The sequence below is a fragment of the Narcine bancroftii genome, chromosome 2, assembly GCF_036971445.1.
Source record: "Narcine bancroftii isolate sNarBan1 chromosome 2, sNarBan1.hap1, whole genome shotgun sequence".
Classification (NCBI taxonomy): Eukaryota; Metazoa; Chordata; class Chondrichthyes; order Torpediniformes; family Narcinidae; genus Narcine; species Narcine bancroftii.
In genome coordinates this window covers 152,923,144-152,934,792 of record NC_091470.1, presented here as the reverse complement: position 1 = coordinate 152,934,792, position 11,649 = coordinate 152,923,144, and the positions used below count along the sequence as shown (strand labels likewise).

General features: G+C 43.7%; 1 protein-coding gene and 1 long non-coding RNA gene across 5 annotated transcripts in view; both read right to left on the bottom strand.

Annotated features, from left to right (window-relative positions):
• Positions 1-492: 492 nt before the first annotated feature.
• On the bottom strand, positions 493-3,370 carry LOC138754395 (uncharacterized). The gene is made up of 2 exons (XR_011351742.1): positions 2,984-3,370; positions 493-2,227 (listed from the first exon to the last, which is right to left on the bottom strand). It is a non-coding gene; the product is annotated as an uncharacterized lncRNA (long non-coding RNA).
• Positions 3,371-11,649, bottom strand: part of klhl21 (kelch-like family member 21) — a 32,874-nt gene continuing 24,595 nt past the window's right edge. For all 4 annotated transcript variants that reach the window (XM_069918594.1, XM_069918595.1, XM_069918596.1 and 1 more), the window contains 4 exons: positions 10,089-11,139; positions 6,648-7,053; positions 5,432-5,504; positions 3,371-5,093 (listed from right to left, as the gene is read on the bottom strand). In XM_069918594.1, the coding sequence (XP_069774695.1) occupies positions 4,782-5,093; positions 5,432-5,504; positions 6,648-7,053; positions 10,089-11,115 (1,818 nt within the window). In that variant the 5' untranslated portion in view covers positions 11,116-11,139 and the 3' untranslated portion in view covers positions 3,371-4,781. The remainder of the gene's footprint in view (positions 5,094-5,431; positions 5,505-6,647; positions 7,054-10,088; positions 11,140-11,649) is intronic.

The window sequence follows — 11,649 nt, the reverse complement described above, 5'->3', positions numbered from 1 at the left end:
TAGGAATTCATTCTGAAATTTGTTGTTTGGTGACCCTTTGAAGTGTGCAGCACGTGAAAGTAATAGAAACACAAATGCTAGAGGAACTCTGGTCTCGCAACCTCCCATTGGTGACGTTTCAGGCTTGAACCCTTCATCAAGAAGGCTGTTCATCTTGATCCCTCTAGCATTTGTGTTTTTACTACAAGCACAGCATCTGCAGACTTCACTTTCACAGCACAAGTGAACATTGCTGCCATCTACTGGTTTGATCTTTGAACTGCAGAATAAGAACGTGAAGCAAACATAAGTACAGAAATACAGAAAATGCTAGGAAATAATTTAAAAAAAGTTGCAGTCATGTATTATTTCCTTGGCATCAAAGCTTTTAAGTTATAAACCAAGCAACTGTGAGAAAGCAGCAGTTTTAAAGATATTTTGAAGTTAAATGACAGCAAAATAAATATTCCCAGTAAAATACTTCAGATTCAAAGAAAAACTGACAACACAATGTTGTACATTTGCAAAATGTGCACAAGGTTTATTCTTTAGGAGTTTGTGGTTAAGATTTAAGACATTTTCAAAACTCAGGTGTCAAATTCAAGTGATAAAATGAGGACTATGTGTTAGGAGCTGAATACATGTTCAAGTTCCAGCATGAATTGTTAAATTCTTGCAGGTTTCAAGTAAAGCTATTAAGGAATAAATTTTCTACATGACAACTATACACAAAAACAGTTTTCTCCACTTCCCTCTCAGTTTTAGGGTAAATCCCAACCAAGTTCCCAAGTAATTTTAGGCTATGAATTTGAGCCTGGATAATCAGTAGGACTTGAAGGAGACCAAATCTGCACTGACCCTCAGTCTTCAACCAGAAATACTTCAATCCTTGTTAGGATGGATTGCTGGTCACTTAGAGCTCACTGCACCATTCAAAAAGGAACGTACTATGGTTGATGTAGCAAGATTTTTCATACCAAAATATAATGGCTTTTGTTTCATTGAGATAGTGGGATACTGTTGTAAAATTGTCATTGTATTAAGTACCCTGAAAACAGGGACTACTGCAGATAAGTGTGAATATTTAGCATTCATTCATTTATCAAAGTATTTAATTGGCAATAGTTTTGGGTCTACACCATGTGCTTCACAAAAAATGTCACACCCTTCCAACTTGTTCAAAACCCATACTAAAGGGATAAAGTCTAATATAAAGTTGGCATTAAAGTTTAAGTGTGAAACACAATCAAACCTTCAGACTAAACACATTTAATGGAATTTGTACAATGCAACTTCAATAATAAAATGCATGTACATACAAGTCACTACACCTCAAGGACACACACTGAAAATGCAGGAAATAGTGCTTGAAATTCTGAGCTTACAAGAATTTGAAAGACAACTGCATTAATTATCTTGTGGTAATTTCTCACCAATATTTAAAAGTCAACAAGTCTAAGATTTTTTTTTCAGGCTTGAGGCCTTCACCAAGGTAGAAGAGTCGGGGGGTCGGGTGGCAAAGGCAGGAGGTGATAGGTGGAGAAATGGGGAGGAGGGATGGCTGGCTAAGTGGGTGAGGGGAGAACTGGAAAGACAGGATGGGGGAAAAGAGAAGTCAAGTAGGTTTAGTAGAAGGCAGAAAAGTCTTTGCTGATGTCAGAGTGCCCAGATGGTAAATAACGTGTTGTTCCTCCAATTTGTGGGTGGTTAGGGTGGGACAGTACACTAGGACATGGACAGATATGCGAGTGTGACTTGAAATTGAAATGGTTGGCTACTAGAAGGTGGCTGTTGTTGCAGACAGAAAGGAGATGCTCAGCAAAGCGATCTCTCAATCTGCATTGGTCTGTTGGGAATGTTGGGAATGCCACAGAGCATACAGTGTATCAGTCCTGCAGCTATACAAGTGAAGTGTTGCTTCACTTGAAAGGACTGTTTAGGGCCCTAGACCATGGTGAAGGAGGAGGGGTGCAAGTGTTGCACCTTCTGCAGGCACAGGGGAAGGTGCTGGGGGTGTGATTAGCACATGACTATCTGAATGAGAGATTTCCCCAATTCTAAATTCTGAAACAAATTGAGATTTGCTCATAGATTGGGGCTGCGAGATTTTAATCTAATCAGGTTCAGCCCTAAAATGCATCAGGCAGTCCTTTCAAAGTTCCATTGGATCCATTGAGATCTGTTTGGAGTCCCAATCAAACCTTGAATGGGCTGAGTGGTCCTTCGGTCTGGAACTCATTCACTTCTCCTTCATATTAAAGAAAAATGGATGAAATCAAGAGTCTTCATTGAAATATTGTTCCACAAATGCAACATAGCTCTCAATGCACTCAAATCAGCATTAATAGTTTAAAAAGAATATATATATATAATATATATATACACACACACAGCTATGGGAAAACGCAGCTCTAATTGTTTAGAACAAAATGCAGGCTTTAAAATGTAGCAATGATAGTTCCAAATTCTGGTTGATGGGGATCAATTGTAGTTTGTGCTCTAATCAGAAATTGAGAGCATATTGGAAACAACCCTATCCCTAAAAATGTTGATGCTCCTGTTCACCCTGGTTTCTGGTGTTACAGATCCAACCAACCATGCCCACTTATTTCATTGCCCATTATCAATCTAATGTTTGTGAAATCTTGTGTGCAAATTATTCCCCCAATTATAACAACACTTCAAAAGGTACTTGTTCTTCGGTCACCCTCTTTATCATTTGACCAGTCATGAAAGATCAGAGATGAATCCAAATCTGTCCTTTCAATTTTGAATAACTAGTCGGTCTTTGAGGGCATCAGATAGGAGATGAAATTTGGATTTTCTTGGTTTCCACTCTCAGGACCACCCTGAGTTTAATCCTTGTCAAGTGTTCCAGCAAGACATTTTCAAAAGCCAGCCACACATCTTCCAAGCAAATAAATATCAAAAACTTCTACAACAGTTCCAGCATGAGGCCAAAACCAAATGTACCCAAAATGTACCTGTGTTCAGTCTCACTCACCTGCCTCCATACTTTCTTCTTTGGCTTGGCTTCGCGGACGAAGATTTATGGAGGGGGTAAAAAGTCCACGTCAGCTGCAGGCTCGTTTGTGGCTGACAAGTCCGATGCGGGACAGGCAGACACGATTGCAGCGGTTGCAGGGGAAAATTGGTTGGTTGGGGTTGGGTGTTGGGTTTTTCCTCCTTTGCCTTTTGTCAGTGAGGTGGGCTCTGCGGTCTTCTTCAAAGGAGGTTGCTGCCCGCCAAACTGTGAGGCGCCAAGATGCACGGTTTGAGGCGTTATCAGCCCACTGCCGGTGGTCAATGTGGCAGGCACCAAGAGATTTCTTTAGGCAGTCCTTGTACCTTTTCTTTGGTGCACCTCTGTCACGGTGGCCAGTGGAGAGCTCGCCATATAACACGATCTTGGGAAGGCGATGGTCCTCCATTCTGGAGACGTGACCCATCCAGCGCAGCTGGATCTTCAGCAGCGTGGACTTGATGCTGTCGACCTCTGCCATCTCGAGTACTTCGACGTTAGGGATGTAAGCGCTCCAATGGATGTTGAGGATGGAGCGGAGACAACGCTGGTGGAAGCGTTCTAGGAGCCGTAGGTGGTGCCGGTAGAGGACCCATGATTCGGAGCCGAACAGGAGTGTGGGTGAGTTTTAAACCTACAGTAGAACCTCACTGCAACATGCAGCATGACAAAAGAGTCCAGCACCTGTTAAATGTGTTGTAAATTAAATATAACACATTTTTCAATAGCATCTGCAATGCCACAAAACAAACCAGATGTTACATTTTGCATTCATGGAATCAAACTGCACAGTCAGTGGCCATTCACCTCGCAATGCCTATGCCTCCCCTTGAGCAGAGCATTCCCAAATGAGAGTAAAGTTCTATTAATTCAGCACAGTTGGGACTTCAGTGCTGCATTGGTACATTTTCCTGACCAGTGGATGCTATTCCAATTAGTAACTCAAAAGTAACTTCAGTTACAGTATTTTTAAAGAAAACAATGAAGCAGAAATATTAAATTTTCCAGCAACTTTAGTACATTGAGGCAAATGCCAAACCATTGAAATTTCCAAACCATCAGAATGCAGATTTTCAAAGTTCTAATGTGGCTGCAGTTTCCTGCTCCTTTCTCCAACAATCCCACAGCTCAATGACAACATTAGCCATTACAGAAAGCTGGACTGAAGAAGAAAAAGGAAAGCCTGCAGTCTGCTGCTGAAGCTCTAGTTTCAAGGTGCAAATGTTGCTGAATCAGGATTATTGAGACTATTTCTTATTTGAAAGACATTATATCCCCTTAACATCTCTCCACTAAACCATCATTCACTCAACGCAAATATTAAAGATCCTGATTTACTTGAATATTACCATTCTCTTGAGTGTCCTACCACCCCAATATTACTTCTTCAAACGTCATCACAAAAATATATTTTTAACCACATTCCCGTCCTGGTTTTTTTTCTTTGCAATGCCCAGAATGACAAACATTAGTGGGCCATAAGTCTGGGAATGCAAAACTTCACATCTCCCCACTTTTAGTGACCTGAGAGACTGATCAAGCTGGCAGCCAATGGTAGACAAGAACCAGCTAATGTAAGCAAGCCAAGGCAAAATCAAATTGCATCTGCTGATGGTGGCATCTAGGTCAATTTTAAAATAGAAGGGAGGCAATCACCAAACTGGCAAAAGGCATTTCACAACTTGATGGTAATATTTTGGAAATGGGTAACAGCCGGCTAGTATGAGAGAGTCAAAGCAGGTTTCACTGCACGGGTCCTATAGCCATCTTTCTAGTCTGGTCAGTGCAAATGGCGGAGGTTTTCATTGTGAAGCTGCCTTCGATACCGGGCTAGGTTTAGATTGTTTATTTCATTGTTATGGTTGACATTGGTGGATCCTTCAAAGGTGTTCCGGGCAGTGGGCATGAACTGCCGGAAGATGCTGACAGACCCATGCCAGAAGGTAGGTTGGGGAAGATGGCCCACAATGCTCCAGGAGCCAGTCTGAAAGTCGAAGGCCTCAATTACATCAGATAATTCAAAGGTGTTATCGTAACCCCCAGAGACGACCATCTTTTCCCCCAGAGCAGCCACACTTCCCCCAACGTGGACCTGGGAAAAAAAAATAAGATTGAGCATGTTCAACACAGGAAATGCAAAGTTGCACAAAACATGTAGGGAATTGCAATAATTCAGCCACTACATACAGGTGACACGTTGGGCATAGCTAGCGATCGGGATCAGACTGGGTTTGAATCCGCACTGTCATTAAGGAGTTTGTTGTCCTCGTGACTGTGGATTTTCTCCGGGGGCTCTGGCTTCCTCTTACTGTTCAAAATCGTACCAGGGGTAAATTGAGCAGCATGGACTTGTGGGCCGAAATAGCCTGTTACTGCGCTGTATGTCTAAATAAATACTTCATTGCACACCGGCTCCTGCTCCAACTGTACCTGATTCATGGGTGGTATCTTGCCCCATTCATTCTTTGTTGGGTTATACACGTCAATCTCTGGAGAATCATCCCTGAGGAGAAAATAAAAGTCTTCAATAAAAACAATTAACAATCAGCCAAGATCCCCAAATCTACACGAGTACCATTCCCATAGAATGAGTGTCCACGTATATACAACCCAAATAAGAAACTATCCAACACAAACTTGTTCTTAGCCTTCCAGATCTTGGATTTATTTGGCACTTTCCACATTCTTAAGAATACCACTTAATAGAACATAGTTGCAAAATAGAGACATTAATGTAGCAGCCAATTGCTCTCAAGAAGTTTCCACCAATAGTATAATTAAACCAAGTTAGTGATGTTTGTTGAGGGATTAATATTGGCTCAGAACAAACTTTGGGCTTCAATTAATCATGAAATGCAATATCCATTATCATGTTCATAACAACAAATCTTAGTATTGAAATTAGGAATCAAATTTATTCATGTTGAAACATTTTGAATAACTTTAAAACTTCTATCTTTTAGTTTAAGAGGCACTAATTGAGAGCTGTTCTCCCAATCAGTAAATGCAGGACGTTCTACATATTCAGGCTATCTATGATCTGCCCAGGTGGTGTCAACTGGTCTCAATACAGTGATCTCAAGGCAAGGGTAAACACTTCTTCAGATGCACCTTCCAATATGGAGATCAGGCTTGGGTGTAATTCCACATTCCCAGTGCCCACTCCTCACAATTCAAAACCCAATACCCCTGCTTGTGCACATTCAAACCCACGCTTGTCTAACTGAAACCAACCCAGAAGATGGGAAGGTGGTGAAAAAAACATTGATCCAAATCAGCATTTGTGCAATAAGCAACATGATTGTTTAACAGAAATTTCTTGCTTATGGCCCTCTCAGACTTGCTTGTTTATGTACAGTGTCGTGCTGTGTGTCGGAAACAGCAGGTCTGTTTCTACCCTAGGATGAGCAGCATGGAGTGACATACTTTTATTCAAGGACAAGTAATCAAGATGTGGAAGATATTGCTGGAAGGTGTGGTGGGAGCAGAAGGTGCAATGGATTACATGATGTCCTGCTGTGCAGAACATTTCTATGAAAGAGGCAGGGCTGGTACATATTTAAAAGAAGCAGACATCAGTGATCAATAATTGCCACCCATTTACAATGTCTCATGCCCAACGCAGTACAATTCAGTTCCAACTTACTGGACAAAGTATATTAATCCATTGAGAGTCACTGTCTTTGGCACAAACGACCATGAAGGCAATGAGCTACACATCACCATACTCCACAAATCAGTCTCAGGATCGTAGCACTGAATTGCCATTGATTCCTTGCCAGCAAGGGTTCCGATGGTGTACAACTTGCCCCGACAGGCCGTGCTCGAACAGTTGTCCATGGGAAACGGCATTGGCTGCAGGGCCTCCCAGCTGTCAGCAGAGTGATCGTAACGTTCCAAGCTGTTGTGAGCCAGGATGTAAATGTGCCCCTTGAGCACCACGGAACTGTGGTACTCACGGGCCTGCAACATGGGCGAAACCTCAGTCCACTCATTCACACTGGAATTGTATCGCCACACACAGTCGTACAAAGATGTCCCATCAGAACCACCTATTAAGCAAAAGTAAACACAATGAAGATCTGACAGTCTCATCCCAGGACCATGTATCAGCTGGGGCTCAGTGGGTGGCACTCCATGGGAGTCCGATCTTGTGCACTGGTCTCATTTGGGAAGGCTCAAAGTTGACACACAAGTATAATACTGAGAGTGTGCTACGCTGTCAGAGGATCTGCCTTCAGGAGGAGGTGTGAAAATAAGGACCAACTCATTTTTAATTTAAAAAAATTATTTTAACATACACCATGGCAACAGGGCCTTTCAGCCGATGAGCCTGTACTGCCCAATTACATCCAATTGATCTACAGCCCTGGTGCGTTTTGAAGAGTAGGAGGAAACCCACGTAGACGGGGTGGGGGGGGGGGGTTGAAATGTACAAATAGCACGGGATTCAAACCCATCACTGGCATTGTAACAGCGTTGCAATAACCACTACACTCACCGTGCCAGCCCCTTTCTTGGGCAGAAGATCCCTTCTTGAAAATAAAGTAGGTCTAACCAGTGTCTTGGCAATCAGCCAGCATATTGAGGCCCAATTTTTAAAAAAATCACATCATTCAGGGTGGGAGCGTGTGAAAAATTAGCGCAACAACTCCTTAATTACACTTGGAAAAAATATCCAGGTGTGTGTAAAGCATTTGGGATTGCCCAAAGGGATGAAGGAAATATTCTCCATCCCACTGCCTTCTTTCTGTGTTGGCCTGAACACATTACTATGGAAACATCGTAACCAAACCAGCTTCTCCGAAATCCATCCCTGTGATTCTTGCTCTTATTTATCGGGGTTCCTGAAACTCCCTATGCTCTGAACTCCCTGATTACGTCTAGGAGCACAGTGGTTGGCACCAAGTTCAAAAAACCACCAACAGCAGGAACTCTGGTTGAGAACAAATCAAGCCAATTTGACGCAGACCTTTGAAAGATGATTTACCTCGTGCCTCACGGCTGCCTGCTGACTAAAAATAAACTGTATTCTCCGTAGTTAAGACAGTCACATGCTCAAACCATAACAGCACGATCTGCATGTGGAGTGAACACCGTAATCACAGAAATTGCAGGACAGCATTTCCCAGCAATGTTATCCTGTGTCTCAGAGTTGGCACTTGAATCTTGAAAACAAGTTTAGAACAGAACTGAAAATAACTAGAGTGCCAACTCTCATGAGATATAGCATACCTCAAAAACTGGTAGAAGCAGAATTATTCAGATGGAACTTGTGCAAATGCTTCTCACAGAAGACTAAAAATTTCATTATATTTTTTAGATCTTGTGTCCAAAATGATGTATCCTGGCACTTTGGCTGTGCTTTTAAAATTGCTCAACCATCATAAACACTACTGAAACTTTTCAAACCCTGAAGGCGGGTCAGCTGAGTCAATGAACAGTTTTATCAAGAAATATTTAAAACTGTCCACCTAAAGTCTGCCTCAGTTTCCCTGCTGATAAGTTTAGTCTTGAGCACATCACACGTTTGCTTGTTTGCGAATCTAGAAAAATATCTAAGGAGCAGCAGTTTAAACACCAAAGAACATCTGCAACCACCTTTGTAAAATCCAGAGTAGCTTTTGATGACCAAGGGTGATGCTTCTTCCATTTGTGTTTATTTTGTCAACCTCTGTTCATTTGGTTCATAAAGGAACCCAGCAGCAGAAGAAGTATGGAAGTCTTCCTTGGCTTGGTATTGATTAGAATTAAAGGGTTTAAAAGAATCAAGGGCCTTGGAGTAGATACCATTTGATTGGAGTGAATCAAGGCTAGAATATCAGCGCAGTGTTGAAGGCCACTGGGCCCAGAATGTGAAAGCAACCAACTAATCTACTTGACTAAATTTTGCCCACAGCTTGAAATCATTCTCCCACCTCCCCCTAATCTGCTATCCCCTCCCTTCACCCCTTCATTTCATGTGCTCCCTCCTCCAGTGGTTCTCAACCATTTTTTACCCCCTGTTCACTTACCACCATGGGTAATCCCTTATTAGCCACAGAGACCTATGGCTAGTAAGCCCATAGATGCTCTGTGTTAGTAAGGGATCATTTATGGTGGTATGTGAGTGGATTAAAAAGGTTGAGAACCACTCTCTGACCCCACTGTGAAAACAACATATTTTGGAGCAGAATATCTCACTGTATAACAAAAAAATTCTCATCTCAGTCTGATTCACTTGCCATTTTCCTTATTGCATGTCCTATTCCCTCTCAACTTGCAGAAGTTTCACGTCACCTACTACACCAAAACTTTCCACAAGTTTTAAACATGGTGACTAGATCTCTCCTTAACCATCTCTGATGATGGAACTTTTTTCTATTACCTCCACAAATAGACTCGGAGATTTTACTTTCATGAAAATTGGAGCAATGAAGGAGGGGGTTTTTCTCCATTCATTAGGTCATGGAAATCTCAAAGCCAATGGAACCTGGGAATGGGACTATAGGAAAAACTCTCTGAAAGATGCAGCTGAGGCACAACAGCCCATTTGTAAGAGGTTTTTGTTGATTCGGGAAGCCTCGGCTGTGGATTAAAAACTGGGATAATCAGCAAACCCAATCTACAGCCTGAACTTTGACCTTGGAGAGTTTTGGATATTCTACTGTGCAGGAGCACACCAAAGGATAGAACAAATTTCTTCTCATTTGAAAGCCAAGATGGTGGAGGGGGGGTGGGGGGGGTGATAATACTCAGAATCTCTGATTGTGGTCAAGTTGACGGCAGGCCCTATAGTAAGTTGTTGTAGCTTTGTACATGGTAGAATTTTGTCCAGATGCCATCAAATGGTGCCATGCAAAGTCATTGCACAGAACCAATGACCTCAGAGCTAGGTGCAATAATTCTGGCCTACAGTCATCAGACCTGGACAAAAATGATCCTCCAAGCCTACAAATGTAGGCACCCTCATTGAAATGAATAGACAGCAAGTCAAAGAGGCTGATTGGAACGGCAGTAGGCTCCATGGAAAGAGCAGTAAAGTACCTCATGAGCCACGAGGCTTTTTGGGACAGGACTGGGCCACATATAAACCCCAAATACTTGCCAGTTACATAGATGTCGTTGCCTAAGGCAGTAATGCTGTAGCCACCAGCCAGGTGATCTGGGAACTCTGCAAGGTATCTCCACTGGCCAGTTTGTGGGTTGAAGCAATCCACTGTTACAAGCTCGTCACAGTCCTTGTCGCAGCCGCCCACCACCACCAGGATCTCCGCCAGGCCGGTAGAAGGGCGAGCCCTCATCCTCTCACATGGGTAGTCGTGCCGATCATACTCCGAGGATTGGAAGGCGCGGGCCTGGTGGATGAGCTTGAGGCAGAAAGGGGAGTAGTAGACAAGCGGGTCGCTCTCCACATAGGCCAGCAGGTAGAAGCGGCGGATGAAGGGCAAGCGCACATGCTCAAAGAGCTCGGGCCAGAAGCGCAGCCGGCGTTTAGGATCAGCTTTGACCCAGCGCAGGGCCAGCTGGTAGGCAACCTCCTCTTTGTCGACATGCAGCCGGTCGTCGGACAGGTACTCCAGCATCCTGCGCTGGGGCAACGCCACAAACTCCTTCTCCTCAGACAGCTCAATTATGTGGCGCAGGATGTAGCTTTTGGCGCTCTCTGCCAGGCTCCTGCATGAGTAGGCCTCGGCGAACTCCTGGATCTCCAGGCAGTTAGTCACATCCAGCTGCCGCTCCAAGTAGGCACAGCATGCTTCCTTCACTGAGTGGAACTGGAAGAGGTCGGCAGCTCGAGCCAGGGGCTCCACGTTACCCTGGGTGACAGTCACCTGGCCAGTGTAGGAGAAATCAAGCAGCAGGCCCAGGATATCGGCCTTCACCCCGTGCAGCTCAACACACTCAGCGTAGCTCTCCTTTAGCCGGCCCGCAAACATGGCCTTGAAGTAGTGGCTGGCTGCTGCCAACACGGTGCGGTGACATGGAAAATCCTGGCCATCCACCCGAAGGGTCATGTCGAAAAACTTGCGCTCCACTCGCAGCTCGTTGATGCCTTGAAGCATATTGAGGGCATGACTCGGGTCAAAGAAAGGCAACACCGAGGCCTGGGTTAACATGCTCGGCCTGTCCATGCTGACTGCTGGGGATCAAATCATCTGCAAAAGTCAGAGAGAGAGAGCAAGGTTATTAAAGGGGCCCTCAGCAGCTTTATAAATGACTCACTCGTGTGGTGCATTATATTTACCAGCAACTGCGCCAGTTGGAACTTGTAAATCATTCTGACACTGTGTGCATTCATTGGATTGAAAATTGGCCCGCTGAAACTTGTCAACAACCCAATACCCCTAGGTCAGTTACACAACGCCGTCATTACACCCTTCTGCACCCCATCCCCTCCAGAATAATAAGAAGCATGTGTGGAGCACTTCCACCCCTGTAGACCTATTGGGCTCACAGGTTTTAAGTTCAAAGTTATAATTTCTCTTCGTTGTTCAGTCATATTAATCCTGCCTCAGGCTGTGGGTTTCAGCTCCACCCCTGTATCGAGCAGAAAGATCCCAGTCAACACCCAAGCGTATAATGAGGGAGAAAGCCAGTGTCATATAAAACCATGCCTCTCAAGTGGATGTGACATTTCCCCACAGTATTTCAAGAAGAACAAAATT